The 16,835-nt window shown below is 41.9% G+C and overlaps 1 protein-coding gene across 1 annotated transcript; it reads right to left on the bottom strand.

Moving 5' to 3' along the window:
* Positions 1-1,847: 1,847 nt before the first annotated feature.
* On the bottom strand, positions 1,848-16,130 carry rab3ab (RAB3A, member RAS oncogene family, b). Its single transcript, XM_079267728.1, has 5 exons — positions 16,061-16,130; positions 7,055-7,279; positions 3,793-3,911; positions 3,013-3,137; positions 1,848-2,773 (listed from the first exon to the last, which is right to left on the bottom strand). Exons 2-5 carry the CDS (start codon positions 7,277-7,279, stop codon positions 2,583-2,585), a joined length of 660 nt encoding a protein of 219 aa, XP_079123854.1. The 5' UTR covers positions 16,061-16,130; the 3' UTR covers positions 1,848-2,582.
* Positions 16,131-16,835: the final 705 nt, after the last annotated feature.

The following is a 16,835-nucleotide window of genomic DNA, read 5'->3' as shown; positions in this document are numbered from 1 at the left end:
CAGAGTGACACATTCATTCACAAGCAGGCCTATAGTAATGAATGCAGATACAGTACAACATGGCTCTTTTGGGGGGCTTCAAGTTTTAACTGTCTTTTTTTTTTTCTTTGTTGCAAGCCTGAGTCGATACAACACAATCCACAAATTTGACTCAAAAAAACAGTATTTACAGAACTGGTTTATATAGAGAGGAAGATATTAGAAAGGAGAACAGTTTAACAGTTTGGATTTTAACCGGAAAAGAAACAGTCACAACCAATAAGAAGTCAAATACAGCCAGGATCAAAACCAGCTCGCAGGTTTGTCATCATCACTCCTCTTCTTATAATAAGCAATACTGACTGTAACAGTCAGAGGCTCATCTGTGATTTCAGATTTGTTTGCCGTTTGTATACTCTCAAGATAAATACTTTCTGAATCAGATTTGCTTTGATCACACAGTCTGAGTCTCTGACTTTATGAAGTCGATGCTTTGGACCGCCATAATGATTTTGTTACAGCGCTTTGCTCTCTCAACCTATCCTCTCTCTCGTCACTCCTTTCTTTACAGTTTTAAACTTTGTCACACTGCTCATTGTGGCGTCCTACAAAAACAGTGAGCTTGTTCGACAGCAATCTTTGGTGAAGTGAAAAGAAGGAGAACACAGCAGACTAGTTCTAACTTTGGAAACTGTATTGAAACAAGTTCAGCTTTTGGTGGAGGGGGAGCAATGTGATGCAATGCAGACTAAACAGCTGTTAGTGGAAATATGCCGTTGCAACCAAGAACACCTCAGAACAAAATATTCAATTCCTGCATTGACTTGAAACTAATGTTAGAAACTCAGCTACCTGGTCTGTGAACATTTCAGCCTCCAGCTGTTTGACGCTTGTTAAACAGTGCTGTCCGTACATTACACACAGAAAAATAGACTCCAATACTGATTCTGAGGAAGTTGCTTACTGTTGGGCTGTTTGTCGCTAAGCAAGGAAACATTAAATGGCTGCGTGTTGGTGGTATGTCACACGTTATCCTATTCTCTCCTGATACATCAAACAGACCAACATGTTTGCATCTTCCTAACCCATTCCATCATGTTTTAGAGAATGATGAAATTTTACAGGAAACGTTTATATTCCATAATGTAGCAATTGTCTGCTGTTAAGATCACATCATTTCAACTTCTTTAGCATCACCTGCAAGATTTTCTCGGCCCGATGTCAAATATTGTAACATCAACATGCAGCATTGTTCGCTAGCGCAACTGCACAACTTTGTTGCCAAAATGCCTTTCAGATACCCTTACATTGGCTGGAAATCCCACTGAGTGGATTTGGAGGATGAAAAACATATCTGTAATTTTCTAACTTGTAATTCAGACTTAATTTACGATATTTTCTCAGCGGGGACTTTGTGACATCTCTGGAGGTCAGCATGAGACTAAACCAACAGGGAAATGAAACGACTCACGGAGGAGCTTGCGAGGGTTCAAACAAAAAAATTCCACACATCATCCAAACAAACCCAACAACATAGACCTCTTATATTTGATACTATCCTCATAGAACTTCATACCTTTCTAAATTAATTTCAAGAAATGCATACCTGTAGATATATTTTATATATATATACACACATATATATATATATATATATATATATATATATATATATATATATATATATATATATATATATATATATATATATATATATATATACACATATATATATATATTGCACAACATTTATATGTACATTTGAAATAAATATAATTAAATAAAAGCTGTCTCTGAATGTTTTGCTACTTTTAAGCAGCTCTATCTTGTTCATATTTTCCACACCCGGTGTTGAAACAAGGGGCACCAGAATTAAAAAAAACATAAAAAGGCCAAATGAAAAGGCTCAGATGAATAATGAAAACAAAACACTTGCTAACACCTGTAATATCCATGTTTAGATACCAGGTGAGACAACATGTGAAACACAGATCCATGCATGTTTGATTCTGTCCTATCCTAAACCCGAAAAGAAACGTAGCACATTAGTTTGGAGCAGATTTCAGCTGGATCAGTCCTGCCACATTACCTCCTCTGTGGCCTTCTTGGTCACCGTATCCGAGGCTGACATCTTATCAAGGTATTTGACTGACAGGAAACAAAGCACTGTAAACATCGGAAGGATTCAAATGGCACTCTGAGGACGCACGCCGTCAAATCCTTCTTGTAAAACCACACTGAGGAACAAGGAGACAACAAATGACGGGTCGGGAACCTTCAGGTCTGAAACACTCTGGTTTGATTGAACTTGGTTTGGCATCAGACCAACACCAGCACTGATCAAAATAAACATCTTTAAGCTCTTTAATGAGGAGAAACCGGACGCAAACACGGCTCAGCACTGGTCCATCTCAGAGCATTTCAGACACTTTTCAACCTGGCTCCTGTGTCCCTCAGCCAATCATCCTTACTAGGTTACAGAAAGAAGCAGGAAAGTGAGTGAAAAGGGCGATGGGAGTATTTGACCCGAGGCCCCGGGGTCCAGCTGAAGGAGGACAAAGAGCAACAGGGAGAAAAAGGGTTGGGGGGTGAAGTAGTCAGCTTTAACATGCACAGTCCTGGTGAGGAGGAACGGGCTGCTCTGTCAGCTGGGGCCCCTGTTTGGCCCCTGTGACAGCAGGATCTCCGGCGTCCAGGCTCTCCGACATCTTTTCACAGATGATGTCGACCAGGCGCTCAAAGGTCTGCTTCACGTTGATGTTGTCCTTGGCGCTGGCCTCGAAGAACTGAAAACCTGGAGAGGAAACAGGGTGTGGTAGAGGGTCAGAGGGGTTTATAGAGGATGTGGTCGTCTTCGAGATGTAGCGCAGAGATGTTTTTAATTTATGGTTGACTCTGGTGATCTCCTGACTTTTCATCTAGTAACACGAGCAGGCAAACCTTTCCGCCTGTCCATTGAGTCACTTTAGGTTTGTTTACCTCACAATGAGTCGCAGAGAAGTGTGTATTTGTGTGCGTACACCATGAACTCACCGAGGTGTTCAGACAGCTGCCGGCCTCTGTCTCCGCCCACCACCCGCTCGTCCTCCATGTCGCACTTGTTCCCGACCAGCAGCACCTGGGCGTTGTCCCACGAGTACGTCTTAATCTGAGTCGACCTGGGAACAAACACACCTTCAGCAATCAGAGCGGAAACTCAGAGCCTGTGACCACACTGCAGGCTGAATGTGTCCTGATGTTTTCTCATCAGTGTGTGTGTGTGTGTGTGTGTGTGTGTGTGTGTGTGTGTGTGTGTGTGTGTGTGTGTGTGTGTGTGTGTGTGTGTACAGTGAAGAACAAACATGGCGTCTTTAAACAAAGTTCTAGATCACGGTGATTGAACATAGTTGCAAAATCTGATCCTGAATTTTTTTATTTTGCTTGTATCTTGATAACACATGTTTTTATTGTAAAGCACGTTGTAACATTGTTTTCACAAGGTGCTATATGAATACAGGTTTCATTATTAGCATTAAGCAGTGAAAATGAAACCTAGTTTTTTACATACTGTAATAGAGTGGGTCAAAATGAAATCAAGATAAAGCTTTCCTTCAAATTAAAAGACACACAGGCAAGGTCCTGGGAGGAGACAAAACTAAGACTTGAAACGGATCATGTCTCTGTCCATCAATCTATCGTATCTCTTTATGTACTTCCAGACTGGCTATACCACTTGATCCATCCTCAACGCAGCACTCCCTCTCACAGGTAAAGCTGCATGGTATCACTTTACACTCTTTTCATGCGACACCCCTTTCTTAGCCAATCACGTACCAGTCCTGGACAGCGTTGAAGGACTCCTCGTTAGTGATGTCGTACATGAGGATGAAGCCCATGGCTCCTCTGTAGTAGGCCGTGGTGATAGTGCGGTAACGCTCCTGCCCCGCCGTGTCCTGGGGGGGGGGGGGAAACAGCAGCAGTTAGCTTTTATTAAATCTCACAGAATCCATTTCACAGTGACCTCTGACAGGTTTGACTAAAGCCACTTTGGCAGGTAATCCACACAAGCTAGATTCAAGAGTTGACTAACCCTTTTAATACTATCTGGTCTTGTGTTTCAAGACACAATCCTTGATCGGTTTACAGCGTGCTAATCCTTAGCTAGAGTCGTGAACACCAATCTTGTGTCCTGCATTAAAGATTTATTATCCGGATGAAACTTTAAGTGCACAAACAACAACAAAACAAAAACAAAACATGACAATACTTGAGCCTAAAGAAAGTCTAAACATTCAAACTGTCACGCTGACAGATTGTTCCCATGTGCTTCAGTACAGCCAGCATATTAAAAGGCCTCTTGTGGTTTTTAAAATCTTCATCAAGAACTCCTCTTGTCTCTGTTTTCGCTGAAAGCTTCGCTAAACAATGACCCTGCCCCACAATCCCAGGTGAGATTGAATGTCAGTGCTAAGTCCTAATGATTGCTCAGGGAATTAAAGCCTGGTGTGTTTCTGACACCCAACCGAGCAGCTTCTGGTCCAACAGCATCACTCGGCTGTCGGTGTCAGTTTAGAGATCAGCAGAGCAAAAGACTGCGACTGACATGTACTGCAAAGTAACCAGCTACACTGGTTTACCTCCACATTCATGAGAATTCACACCTCTTACATTTTATTGTGTCATAAACCATTCATCAAATGTGTGTATACTGCTTAAGAATGCTAAATAGGCGTTTGCTGTCTTTACTATTATTATTATAGACACATCACACCACTCATACAGCAAATACATACCAAGTTTCTACCCGTGATTAAACTTTCTAGGGCATCTAAATTGCACACACATACAGCAACATGGACTACAAAGTGCAGCCTCTGACAGATTCCATAGATGTGTGCACAAATACACACAAAAACAAAACACACTGTAAACATACACTTCTTAGCTTGTTGTGTATTTTCTTGTATTCATTGGCATAATTACTCAGTCACACACAACCATTCTCAGGTCAGAATGATATTATATGACATCTATTTCCCGGAGAAGTGTATAGCTCTGACATTTCCACACTGTTGGTTGTAATGTTCTGCAGCAGCAGTTTACGTCCTGCTCCTCCACTCAATGTGCTGTCGGACACTCAGCTTGTCAGTGTCGGCAGCACTGTGTGCTGTGACATAACGAACGCATTGGAGTACTCATCGTTCCCTTCGCCATGAGCCCTGATTCAAATATAAAGCGGTGAACATTTGAGATTTTAGCGACCAGCTTATAAAATGAAGAAGTCTCCTTTTTCATGCTTTCATTTTAATCAAAGGATTTAAAGGGAAAATCAAGAGTTTTTTTAAATAAATATTTGGGCTGTAGGACATATAAATCAATAAATTACAAAGCAAGTTATTTTTAAATCTAAATATGCTCAAGAATTCACATGAATAAAAACTTTAGTCATTTATCAAGCAAAAATGCCAAATAATTGTTCTATTCAGCTTATTAAATGTGAAAATGTGCTGATTTTCTCTGTTTTATATGATTATAAATCGCATTATCTTTGGGTTTTACACTGTTGGTTGGACAAAACAAGACCCTTTGAAGAAAAGACTGAACATTTATTTGATATGATATGATAAAATTGTTAGTTATAGCCCAACATCTGTCTACAGTTATGAACACTGACAGTATGCATGTAGCCATAGAGCTTCCAGTGCAATGAAAAAAGAAAGGGTCTTCAGTAGGATCGACAGTACGGCAATATAGTGGCATGAATGAAAATATATAAGGCTTCAAGTGAGATAATGTGGATGACAAACTATATAAGTACACATCATGTGTCTGCATAAATCTATATAAATGGGATTAACTGCACACTGTGAAATAAATCTATATGCAGAATACTGTATATTGACCATTTTCATTTTTACTCGACTGGAGTCTATAGCTGAGAGGTGGGGGTCGGGATTTTACATGTGTGTAGGGAAGGAGGGGGGGGGGGTGGATAACTACTCGGGTGAGATGTGTAGTAGTGGGGCCGATTGGCCGATGCTGTCTACAACGTGATGCTGGAACAGTGCGCTGCTCTATGATTGTGTTTACTGCTGAGTCCTCCGGAAACAACACATTTATGATGCAACAAACACCGCCCTGTTTGTTCCTGAAGGCACATCAATGTTACCTGAGTGTTTCGGTTGTTACTTCCATTGAATTCCATAGGATTCTACTCATCCACGGGTCAGCTGGATGAGCAGGTTGCAGAGAGGATGCTGTTGTTATGCAGACTTGTGTATGTTTACTGCGATCTGAGGAGTTGGCTGAATAAAACTGCACCACAGGCCAGTGTTTCACAGAGTTATTAGACATTATTAAAAAACCATGACTAATATTTATGTTATTGTTTCAGAGGTTCAAGGGAGTAGCCCAAGGAAAAAGCCTCATCTTTCTCACAACTGTCTAGCTCACCTTCTAATCCTGCTTTTTGAATCTGCCTTCAGATGTAGAGCTGGTGCCGCTGTGCTCCAAACAAACTACTCTGAACTGGGTGAAAATCCTGCCGCCATTGACAGGGACAAAATGACAAAATTGTTTAAATACTGTATGAGAATAACGGCGCGCACTGAAGGACAATCCTTCATGAACATCATTCAGGGTGTAGCACTGTAAAGGTGTGAGAGAGAGAGAGGGGTTTGCAGACATTCAACCATCTAACATGCACTGCGGTTAAGGCTTACTGACGCCTGGGGACTTAAGAGGTCACTTTCTGTCTGTATAACCTGTGTCTGTATGACCTCCGAAAACTTCAAACTCCGATTAAACTGATTCATCTTAGCAATACGCAAGAAAAGAAAAGACAAAAGCACTTAAAATGTAGAAAGACAAGAAAATAAGTTGAGACTATGAGGCTCAAAGGTCATAATGTGAAAATGAAGCTGGTCTTGGGTCACTGTTGACCAACTGCAGGTGACGGTTTAATGGTGGAAAGTGAAGAAAATCAATAGGACTTACTTATTCAGCTTCAGCCTCAAATTCATGGACATGTTAATTATAGATCTCAGTTTCATTTACTCCCCGTCCAGGAAACTCAACACGTCTCCAGAAGTCTTACCCAGATCTGTAATTTGATCCTCTTGTCATTCCTGTAGATGGTCTTCACCTTGAAGTCAATGCCCACCGTACTGACAAAGGCCGGTGTGTAGGAGTCATCGGCGTAGCGGAACAAGAAGGAGGTTTTGCCCACACTGCTGTTGCCAATGATGAGGATCTTGAACATATAGTCAAAGTTTTGGTCCGAAGACTCCTTCTGCCCGTAGGTCGCTGTTGCTGAGGCCATCTGTGGACAGAGAGGAAGGAGAAACACAAAGCTTTAATCAAATGGCCGCCGCTACATGGGTCATAGCAATTGGTGCAAGTACCGCACAGGGCCACACAATGCAGGTTTTCTTTTCTTTAACCCAGCATACCTTGAAGCTAACTTTCCTGTCTGTGCAGTGAATATATTAGTCACATGAACAAGTCCTCTGTAAGATTATTCCTTCCTGGGCGGAGGGCCACAGGTATAACGGGCTATTTAAACATTGAGGAGGCCGTGATGAATTACACAGGTAATCCATCTCGTTGATTTCAATTGCACAATATTAAGGATTTATCATAGTTCTAAAAGGCTTGTAAAGATTGTAAATACTTCTGTGTAATGCCGTTGAAAAGTTTGAATGCATTGCAGCGAAAATGGTGCATAATGTCGTTTAAGGTAAGGATGATGATGTTTTAGACCTCATCAGCAAGTCAAAGAGGAGCACACATGCTGATACATGATTATGATGTTTGTAATGTCCTTGTAAAACACTTATATACAAATACCTTTCTACAAAGTTGCGAAGCACAATTTATCTTAACTACTAATTTAACGAATTTAACTTAACAGAAAGGGTACAGTATGTATGTTGTACTTTGTGCATGTAAGTGATGATCAGGACCTCCCATGACAAGTTTGCACCCAGTACTTTCAAAAATAGATGAGAGTGACCTATTCTGAATGAACAAATTCAAATATTGTGTTTGAGCCACTCCTAAAACACTCTTTCAAGAGCGATAATACAAGTTTCAGAGTAAAAGACTTGATGGCACCATAAGACTAAATCTATGCTGTGGGTTGTAGGGAGGTGTGAATGAAAATTCCAGCATGCAGTACGAATGTTTAGATAGAAAGGCGAGTTAGCTGACCTGATGAAGCTGAAAGGAAAACTTCATCCATGATGAAGATAATGAGAAAATGCAGAGTAGAGGTGCAACGATAAGTCGATTAGTCAACAAGTTTGATCATTGATTAGTCGTTTCAATGATTCTTTAAGCAAAGAAAAAGTCAAAATGTTTGAAAGTTTCAGCTTTCAGCAGATGTGCTGCTTCTCTGTGCCATTAATGACAGTCAACTAAATATATTTGGGTTTTGAACTGTTGGTAAAACAACATATTTGAATAAACAAAACAATGAATCTTTTAATTGAGAAAGTAATCGGCAAGATGATGCAGGACTGTTGCTGATTTGGATGCAGATGCGTTAGTTGTTATTGATTGCATAGTTTAGTAATCGGCCATATCTGAATGAATGACCGTCTCCTTTAAAGTCATTGGCAAAGACACACTTTAAAATGAAACCCAAGAAACCCTTAAAAAAGCAGCAGAGGTGATTTGTCACACAGAAAAGCTCACAGAGAGTTCAGACAAAAGACGAGGTTCTGTCAGCATCTGCTAGACTCAGTGCAACTGTGATTAACTAGTCAGGATGAAACATTTTCTTCATGGTAATTAATCAAAGCAGCACATTGCGATGGCAGGGGGAAACAGAAGGCCCATCTGACTTTTCTTAATTTTGCAGAAAGGTTGGAGGCGATTGGCTCGATTCGTCACAATCAGCTGGAGATGTGGAAGGAATAATTCATTGCACAAGCAGCAGCAAGATGAAGTCAGTTTGTAGACAGAGCTGGACTTCAACAGCTCTGTGTCTACAGCATCCATTACTGTGATAATAAGAGGACTATTTTAGGGTCAGGTCTGACAAACGTTGATGGCTCCTTCATGGCAGGAGTCGAATGCTTACAGCTGAAGTTACAGACTTGAGAAGTATAGCCTGATATCTACACCAATGATGTTAACATACAACCTGGGAGTTAAAACCTTTATTTAACCAGGCTAGTCATAAGAACAAGACTTTATTTACAATGGCGGCCTGGCAAAGCTTCTTGAGTGAAGGGGGATTGGGGCTAAATGAAGTTAATCCAAAAGTTATAACGACAGCAAAACACATCCAAACATTTCCAACACAACCACGACTGGCATACAGTCACAACAAGCATTACATGAAGACATACCGACGAGCACACAAGCATCGGGCAGTAGCAGACAACAGGATCAGGCAACACAACCCCATCAAGAGAGGCATACTATGACTGAGACTTGCAACATTTGCTGGGATGCAACCACGCTATAGCTACCAGTGGGCTACAAGGATTCAGGAAACCTCGTCGACTCTTGAGAGCACAATGAGTCGAGCCCACAGGCCTCAAAGTCGTGGCACCCTGCTCTATATTTAGACTGTTATCTCCACTCGGCCCCAGTGGAACACGAGAACTCACGGGGAATAAAGCACAAACAAAACAACTGCACCCTCCTCAGAGATCCGGCCGATCGGTTTACATGAAGGAACACAGAGATCCTTGTTAAATAATGAAGAAGCACCGACCCTCCCTCAACATACCTGATTTTTTTATGCAAAGAGGTTAGAGATGTCAGTTTAAAGCCATTACCGAACCTGCTACACGCAACACAACTCTAAGTCAAAAAGAATAAAGAAACCAGAAATCACACAAAACATGTTTCAATCATTTCTGGTCTAATTTGTGCAAATAATTGAGACCATCTAAAAAACGCAGCAGCAGCAGCGAAGGTGTCGATTTCTATCTGGTTGATGACAAGTTCAGCTTCGATTGTGACGTCAATAATTCCTACTGCATAGATTTGAGTAGGAGTTTCAATCCAGAATACCAAATAAGAGAACTCATCCGACAAAATGGGCCTGAAATAAACTTTAATCAATTATTTGTACTAATACGAGTACTAAAAGTGCAAGTTGCCAGATGTGTTAGTGCTTGAATTTTAATGAATAGCTGCACTGATTTATCAGTGAAAAAAACACATGCGTTTAGCTTCTGTGTTTTCTGCAAACAAAACAACACAGTATTTATTTTTTCAAATAACCCATAGACTGCCAAGCTACTGGAGGAGAGAGACTGTGAGAAGAAATGCTTTATTCTAAAGTTGCATATTTGTACGTCAGTGTCATTCTAAAAACCCTCCACGATGCATACTACATAGAATTAAGTCCAAAAGTGCTTGAAATGATGAGCAGTGTGTCTCAGTACAACACCATCAGAAATAATTGGCACAGTTTGATGACCATGTTCAGCACAATGCATTCATATTATTAGACAGCCTTTGTTTATATTCATCTAAATGTGTCTCCATCTCAGAAATATACAGCAAGCCACAGTTCTTACGACGGTATCTGTGAACAACTTCAAATTAGCTGTGACTCAGCGTTTCAACTCCGCTGAACTTGATTGTCCTCCAATCAAGTCGACGGAAAATGAGAGTCTCGGTGCGCTGCAGTGAAGCCAACTGCAGTGTGACTCACCGAGCATAATGGAAATGTGAACAAACACAAAAGCTGAAGGAGACGTAGGGTTTGCACTGGATGAACTGATCCACATGGATAGACTGCCATCACGCACGTCATTGATCCCACAGTGCTCAAAGGACGACACACGGACAGACTAACGTCACATGATCAGCAATCGGACCAGGGGTGCTAAGTGTGGGGGCCAGTGGCATCTTCCTCACCTCCTACCCCCTTAATTACAGCGCCCTTGCTCGGACCACACCCATCTTCAAACTCTGCCTTCATTTTGATCTCAACTACACACCTGTAGAGTTTCATGACTGCATCTAGCACGGTTTGCGTTGTATCCACAGACATATACAAACCCGGCAAGGTACTCGAAAGCTTGTGGTCGTCTACCGCTACCGTTGGTGTTTCCAGGACCATGAAGACACACACACGCACACACACACACATTTGTGTTTCCATCCCCTACCTTTACACTAGTATCAGGAGTTGAGGGCATCTAGATAAACAGTTGGTCGTGCTAATTCACGAGGCAGGTGCCATTGAACCATTGCAAAAGTTCCAATCAAATCTCAAAAGAACAAAAACAATATGAAACAATTCTATGGAAATGTGGTATTTTTGTTTCTTTCATGTGTTAATGTGTCTCCTCATCGCTGAACTCAGGTGTTTTCATCTGCTGCCATTTTCCATCTCTTCAGCTGAAGCCTCAGCGACACATAAGCCATATTTGTATGTCACGATTTATTCACTAAAAGTCTGTTTCCATTGCACACCTTTCGACACATCTGGTCAAAATGCTACCGAGAAAGATTTTACAAAAATAAAACAATACAGAACGTTAACACTTGACTAAAATACACAAGAGGTCCATTTGTCACTTTGAACCAAAAACAAGTTACATCTTAAAATGTGACAAAGACGTTTTCTCTGGCTCTGACTAAAACAAACCTACTGGAAGTGAGATCACACTTGATCACAGTCGGGCTTTGGTGTTCGATTTCCTCTTTGGCCGGCCTTATTAAAAATGTATCCGCTCATGTTACGGTTGCACCAAAGTGTCTAGTCAGCTCAGCAGATATTTCAGCCCATGTGCTTTCCATTGACATGTTTGTTTTTTTAGCTGAGTCAGCGATGTTGCAGTTTTAGCACATTAGTCAAAAAGTCAACTTTGAAATAGACATCCAAGCCAAGGTCTGATCAGTCAGTTTAGAATAAACACTTCTTCTAAACCTTTTGAAGCTTAGACTATCATCTGATCTGACTGTGAAATTCTCCACTGAAACCAATTAGTTCAGTGGTAACCGTTCTTCAAGGTAAGAAACATCTTAATTTAACAACTCTGAAGATTTAGTCTGTTTTTCTGCAGCAGTGGTCAGACGAGATTCATGTCTCTGACAGACTGACTCATATCTAAAAATGTCATAAAAGATATGGACCCAACATATGAATCTGATTGCGGTTGGTACTGTAGCAGTGTTTGTTACAGGCAACATGGATGTGTGTTTCACAAGACCCTCACCGCCGGTAACTTTACTGTCAGCAGAGGAAGTGCAGATGTGAACTGCAGACTGTCGGCTCACATTCAGACTATTTCAAACACGTGAAACTTTGGGATCCTTGGAGGTTAAATTAAAACTGACGGAAGAGTTGTAATAATAACAATAATAATGTATTTTATTTGTAATGCACTTTTCATTTTTTTTTTTTAAATCTCAGAGTGCCACAGAGCCAGTACATAGTAAAAACAAAGTAAAAGCATAGTTAAAACATAAAAAAAACAATAATAAAAAAATAAAAACCAGTGAATGAACAGAAACACAAAAGAAATAACTGACAGTGACTTAGGTCAGAAAGGCTTTCCTGAATAAAAAGGTTTTTAGGCCAGTCTTAAAAGAGACCAGTGTCTGTGTTGCCCTTCGGTGGTCAGGGAGACTGTTCCATCGGCGTGGAGCTGCCGAGCCAAAGGCCCGGTCGCCCATGGTGCGGAGCTTGGTGCTGGGGACCCGGAGGAGCGAGCTGTTTGATGATCTGAGGGTGCGGGTGGAGATTTGGGGAGTGATGAGATCTTGTAGGTAGGGAGGTGCATGTCCATTTATGCATTTATGTGTGAGTAGTAGGACTTTGTAGTCAATCCGGAATGAGACAGGGAGCCAGTGTAGGGAGTGCAGAATGGGTGTTATGTGCTCATACTTCCGGACTCTCATCAGGATCCTGGCAGCGCTGTTTTGGATGTATTGCAGCTTCTGGATGTTCTTGGCAGTGATCCCAGTGAATAGTGCGTTGCAGTAGTCCAGTCTTGAGGATATAAAGGCGTGGACGAGCTTCTCTGCATCTGACAGGGTTAAAGTGGGGCGGAGTTTGGAGATGTTTTGAGATGATAAAACGAGGTTTTGCACAGGTGTTTTATATGGTCATTAAAGGACAGGTGAGGGTCAAACCTAACTCCCAGATTAGTGACTGTGGAGGCGAGGGGGATGACCTGACCGTCGAAGGTGAGATGAGTTATGGAGGATGACTGAACCTGGTGTGGAGTGCCAACAAGGAGGGCTTCGGTTTTGCTACTGTTTAACAGGAGAAAGTTGTTGCTCATCCACGCCTTCATCTCCCCAAGACAGGAGGTGAGACATGACATGGCTGCAGAGGGGCTTGGGGCAGTTTTGATGTAGAGCTGTGTATCATCAGCATAACAGTGGAAAGACATCCTATGTCTGCTGATGACACGACCGAGGGGGAGCATGTAAATAATGAAGAGGATGGGGCCGAGGACCGACCCTTGCGGAACACCACAGGAGACAGGGAGCAGTCTGGACTTGTATCTTCCCAGTGACACATATTCAGTTCTGCCTGAAAGGTAGGACTGAAACCACTTGAGTGCAGAGTCTGATAGTCCAATGGTGGTATGGAGGCGCTGTAGGAGGATAGTGTGATCCACTGTGTCAAATGCAGCAGTCAGGTCCAGGAGGATGAGGAGTGAGGGTGATCCTGCATCGGCTGTCATCAGCAGGTCATTCGTCACTCTGAGCAAAGCTGTTTCAGTGCTGTGGGCTGAACGAAATCCTGACTGAAATTTTTCAGACAAGTTGTTGTGTTTGAGGTGGTCCTGAAGTTGAGAAGCAACTACCTTCTCTAACACTTTGGACAGGAAGGCGAGGTTGGAGATAGGCCTGTAGTTGGCTAGAACCTCTGGGTCCAGGGTGGGCTTCTTGAGAAGGGGACGGATGACAGCAACCTTGAGTGCAGGTGGGACACAGCCAGACTGAAGGGAAAGGTTAACAACTTTGGTGATCAACGGACTGAGAGTGGGGATTTGTGATTTGAGCAGAGCAGTAGGAATGGGGTCCAGGGTACAGGTACAGGGTTTCATTTTTCTGAGGATTTCCTCAACATGGCTCTCCTGAACCTCAGCAAGATGTAGAGGAGACAGCACACTCGCAGATAAGGTGTTGGTATCAGAGGGAAGCAAAGATGGAGAGCTGGACATCAGAGAGCGAATGTTGTTTACCTTGGATCTGAAAGAGTCAATGAAGCTGTTGCATTGCGCCTCTGTAGCCTCAGTTGAAGAGGATGGTTGTGGTTTCAGGAGATGGTTTATGGTTGAAAAAAGCTGTTTAGAGTTGCCAGGGTTTTTATTGATTAAGCTGGAATAGTACTGTGAGCATCTTTAAGGGATTTGGAGTAGGCCCTTTGATGCTCACGGAAAGCCTGTTTGTGGACAGTGAGCCCAGAGTGTCTGCAGCGTCGTTCCAGAACACGCCCAGCTGTTTTTATTTTCCGCAGCTCATGTGTGAACCATGGAGCGGAGCGTGAGAAAATTACCTCACGTGACTTGACAGGGGCATGGAGATCAAAAACACTGCTCAGGGATGTATTATAGTGTTCCACTAATTCATCCATAGATGCAGAGGCTGGGCAGGTGATGAGCTGGAGATCCGTGGTCATTGTGGCTGAGTCAATGTTTTTCCAGTTCCGGAAAGACATTTGACGTTTAGGTCTAATAGTAGGCAGCACAAAAGTCAAGGCCATTGAGACCACCTTGTGGTCGGACACACCGAGATCATAAACCTGCAGGTTACTGATGGAAGCAGAGTCAGTGATAACCAGATCCAGAGTATGTCCCTTGGTGTGAGTGGGAACCTCAACATGCTGCTGCAGGCCAAGACACTCAAGCATACTCAGAAAATCTGCTGCAATTTGACAGGAGGGGTTGTCGACATGGATATTTAAATCACCAACAATGACAATGTTAGTTGACATAGTGCAGAGTGAGGTAAGCAGATCACTTATCTCAGGTAGAAAAGATGGGTTTGGTTTCGGAGGACGGTATATGAGAAGCACTGTTATGGAGTATGGAGGTTTATTGTAGTCTTATTTTAGTGGATGAAGGCCAATATGTACATATTCTGTCTGTCTCTGTCCTTAACACACACACACATACTTTCATCTATAGACTCAAAAACAAATGTTTCTGTACATGCTGTCAATATCCGTTCATGCAGCCCAAGGAACTGGGAGCCTTTACATGTTGTATATTTTCCTTCTGTATATGTGCAGTAGGAATACAACTATGTAGGCATGCACCCAATGCAGTTAAGATGTTTAGTTTGAATATGGGAGGCAAATTATAGCCGGATTCTCGGTTTTCATTCCTTCTGTAATGAAATGAGCTGTTGCAGTGTGAGGAGCACACACACACACACACACACACACACACACACACACACACACACACACACACACACACACACACACACACACACACACACACACACACACACACACACACACACCATATTTTGGCACTAGCCGAGATCTGATTGGTTTAGGACAAAATGTTTCACCCTACCACAGACACACAACAGTCCTCCATAAGGCTCAACGTTTAATTTATAAAACTCAAATAATATTAGGTAACCCTCATATTCGGACTAATGGTGAGTATTATCTCATGATAATAATCGCTGAAATATTATTCGAAAAATTACAGATAATTGCAGGACATAAATTATATATGATGACTCTCTCCTTGTTTGCGCTATTAATCAATAAACTGGAGGTGATCGAATACAAATATTGTTCCTCCACATTAAGACATTTTCCGGATTTAAACCATTGGACGGTGTGGAACGCCTTTTCCTGCAGGACAGGCCCCTGGGCACACCAGAGATCCACTAAGCAAATAGCACCCTTCAGATCCATCCCAACAGATTACACGAATAAATATGCATTACATGCATCTACGACGGGTTTATGGTTTTCACAATGAAAACAGCTGCTCTAAAGCGAGCATCGTATATGTCAAAGGTTCTTTAATCTGAAATAATTTCACAGATATTCGAACATAAACGCTCATGAACAATACATGAAGGATACTTTAGATTTAAATAGTACATGTTTGTCAATGCAATACATTAATAGAGACAGAAATCTCACCTTTATAGATTTATATCCGGCTGCTATCCACCTCGTCCAGGACCCGCAGAAACACCACCACTGTCAAGTCAGAAAGTCTGTGCAACACAACATCCGGCTACAGATTCCAGAATAAAGGCCGTAAAAAACAAAAACTGCCCATTTAATTGCTGAAAATAAATGCGACAATTATGATGAAAAGTAGATGCTTTAACAAAATAAAACAAAAGGAAAATCCCAATACATCTTTTCAAATGTATTATTTCAATTGGCAGTTTTACTTCATAGGTATAACGTCAACGTCAGCGGATGTGTTTTGCTAGCTAACGTTAGTAGTGGCGAAAGTTGCTTCTCGCTGCAAACGTCAGCCTCAAGCAGAGATGCTGACAATTATCTCTAACGCCACACCACCAGGTGTTTACTTTGTATTCTTCAGACCACACAGACCCGGACTCCTGTGTCCTCCCGAGTGTAATGAGCTTGTGTTCTCTACCTGAACGCGAGAAATCCAACTATAAAACTCGAAATTACTTTGAAAGAAACAATTATTTCCGGTCTTTCTGTAACTCCGCAATCTTTTCTCAGCCAGAAACAACGGTAAAATGAATGACAGGTGGGCGGGACCACGATTAAGATTGACAGTCTGTCTGAGGAATCCAGAGCCGCGGCGTAACAACTGTCCTGAAACATTCAAATATGGCCCACCTGTCATTTATTATTGATGAGCTCTGCTGGAGAGACTGAATTATTGATTAGGAGGTAACCACTGCTGCCATGTCCACCTATTATCAGACAA

This window comes from Melanostigma gelatinosum (assembly GCF_949748355.1).
Source record: "Melanostigma gelatinosum genome assembly, chromosome: 4".
Classification (NCBI taxonomy): domain Eukaryota; kingdom Metazoa; phylum Chordata; class Actinopteri; order Perciformes; family Zoarcidae; genus Melanostigma; species Melanostigma gelatinosum.
This window is presented reverse-complemented; position numbering and strand designations above follow the sequence as displayed.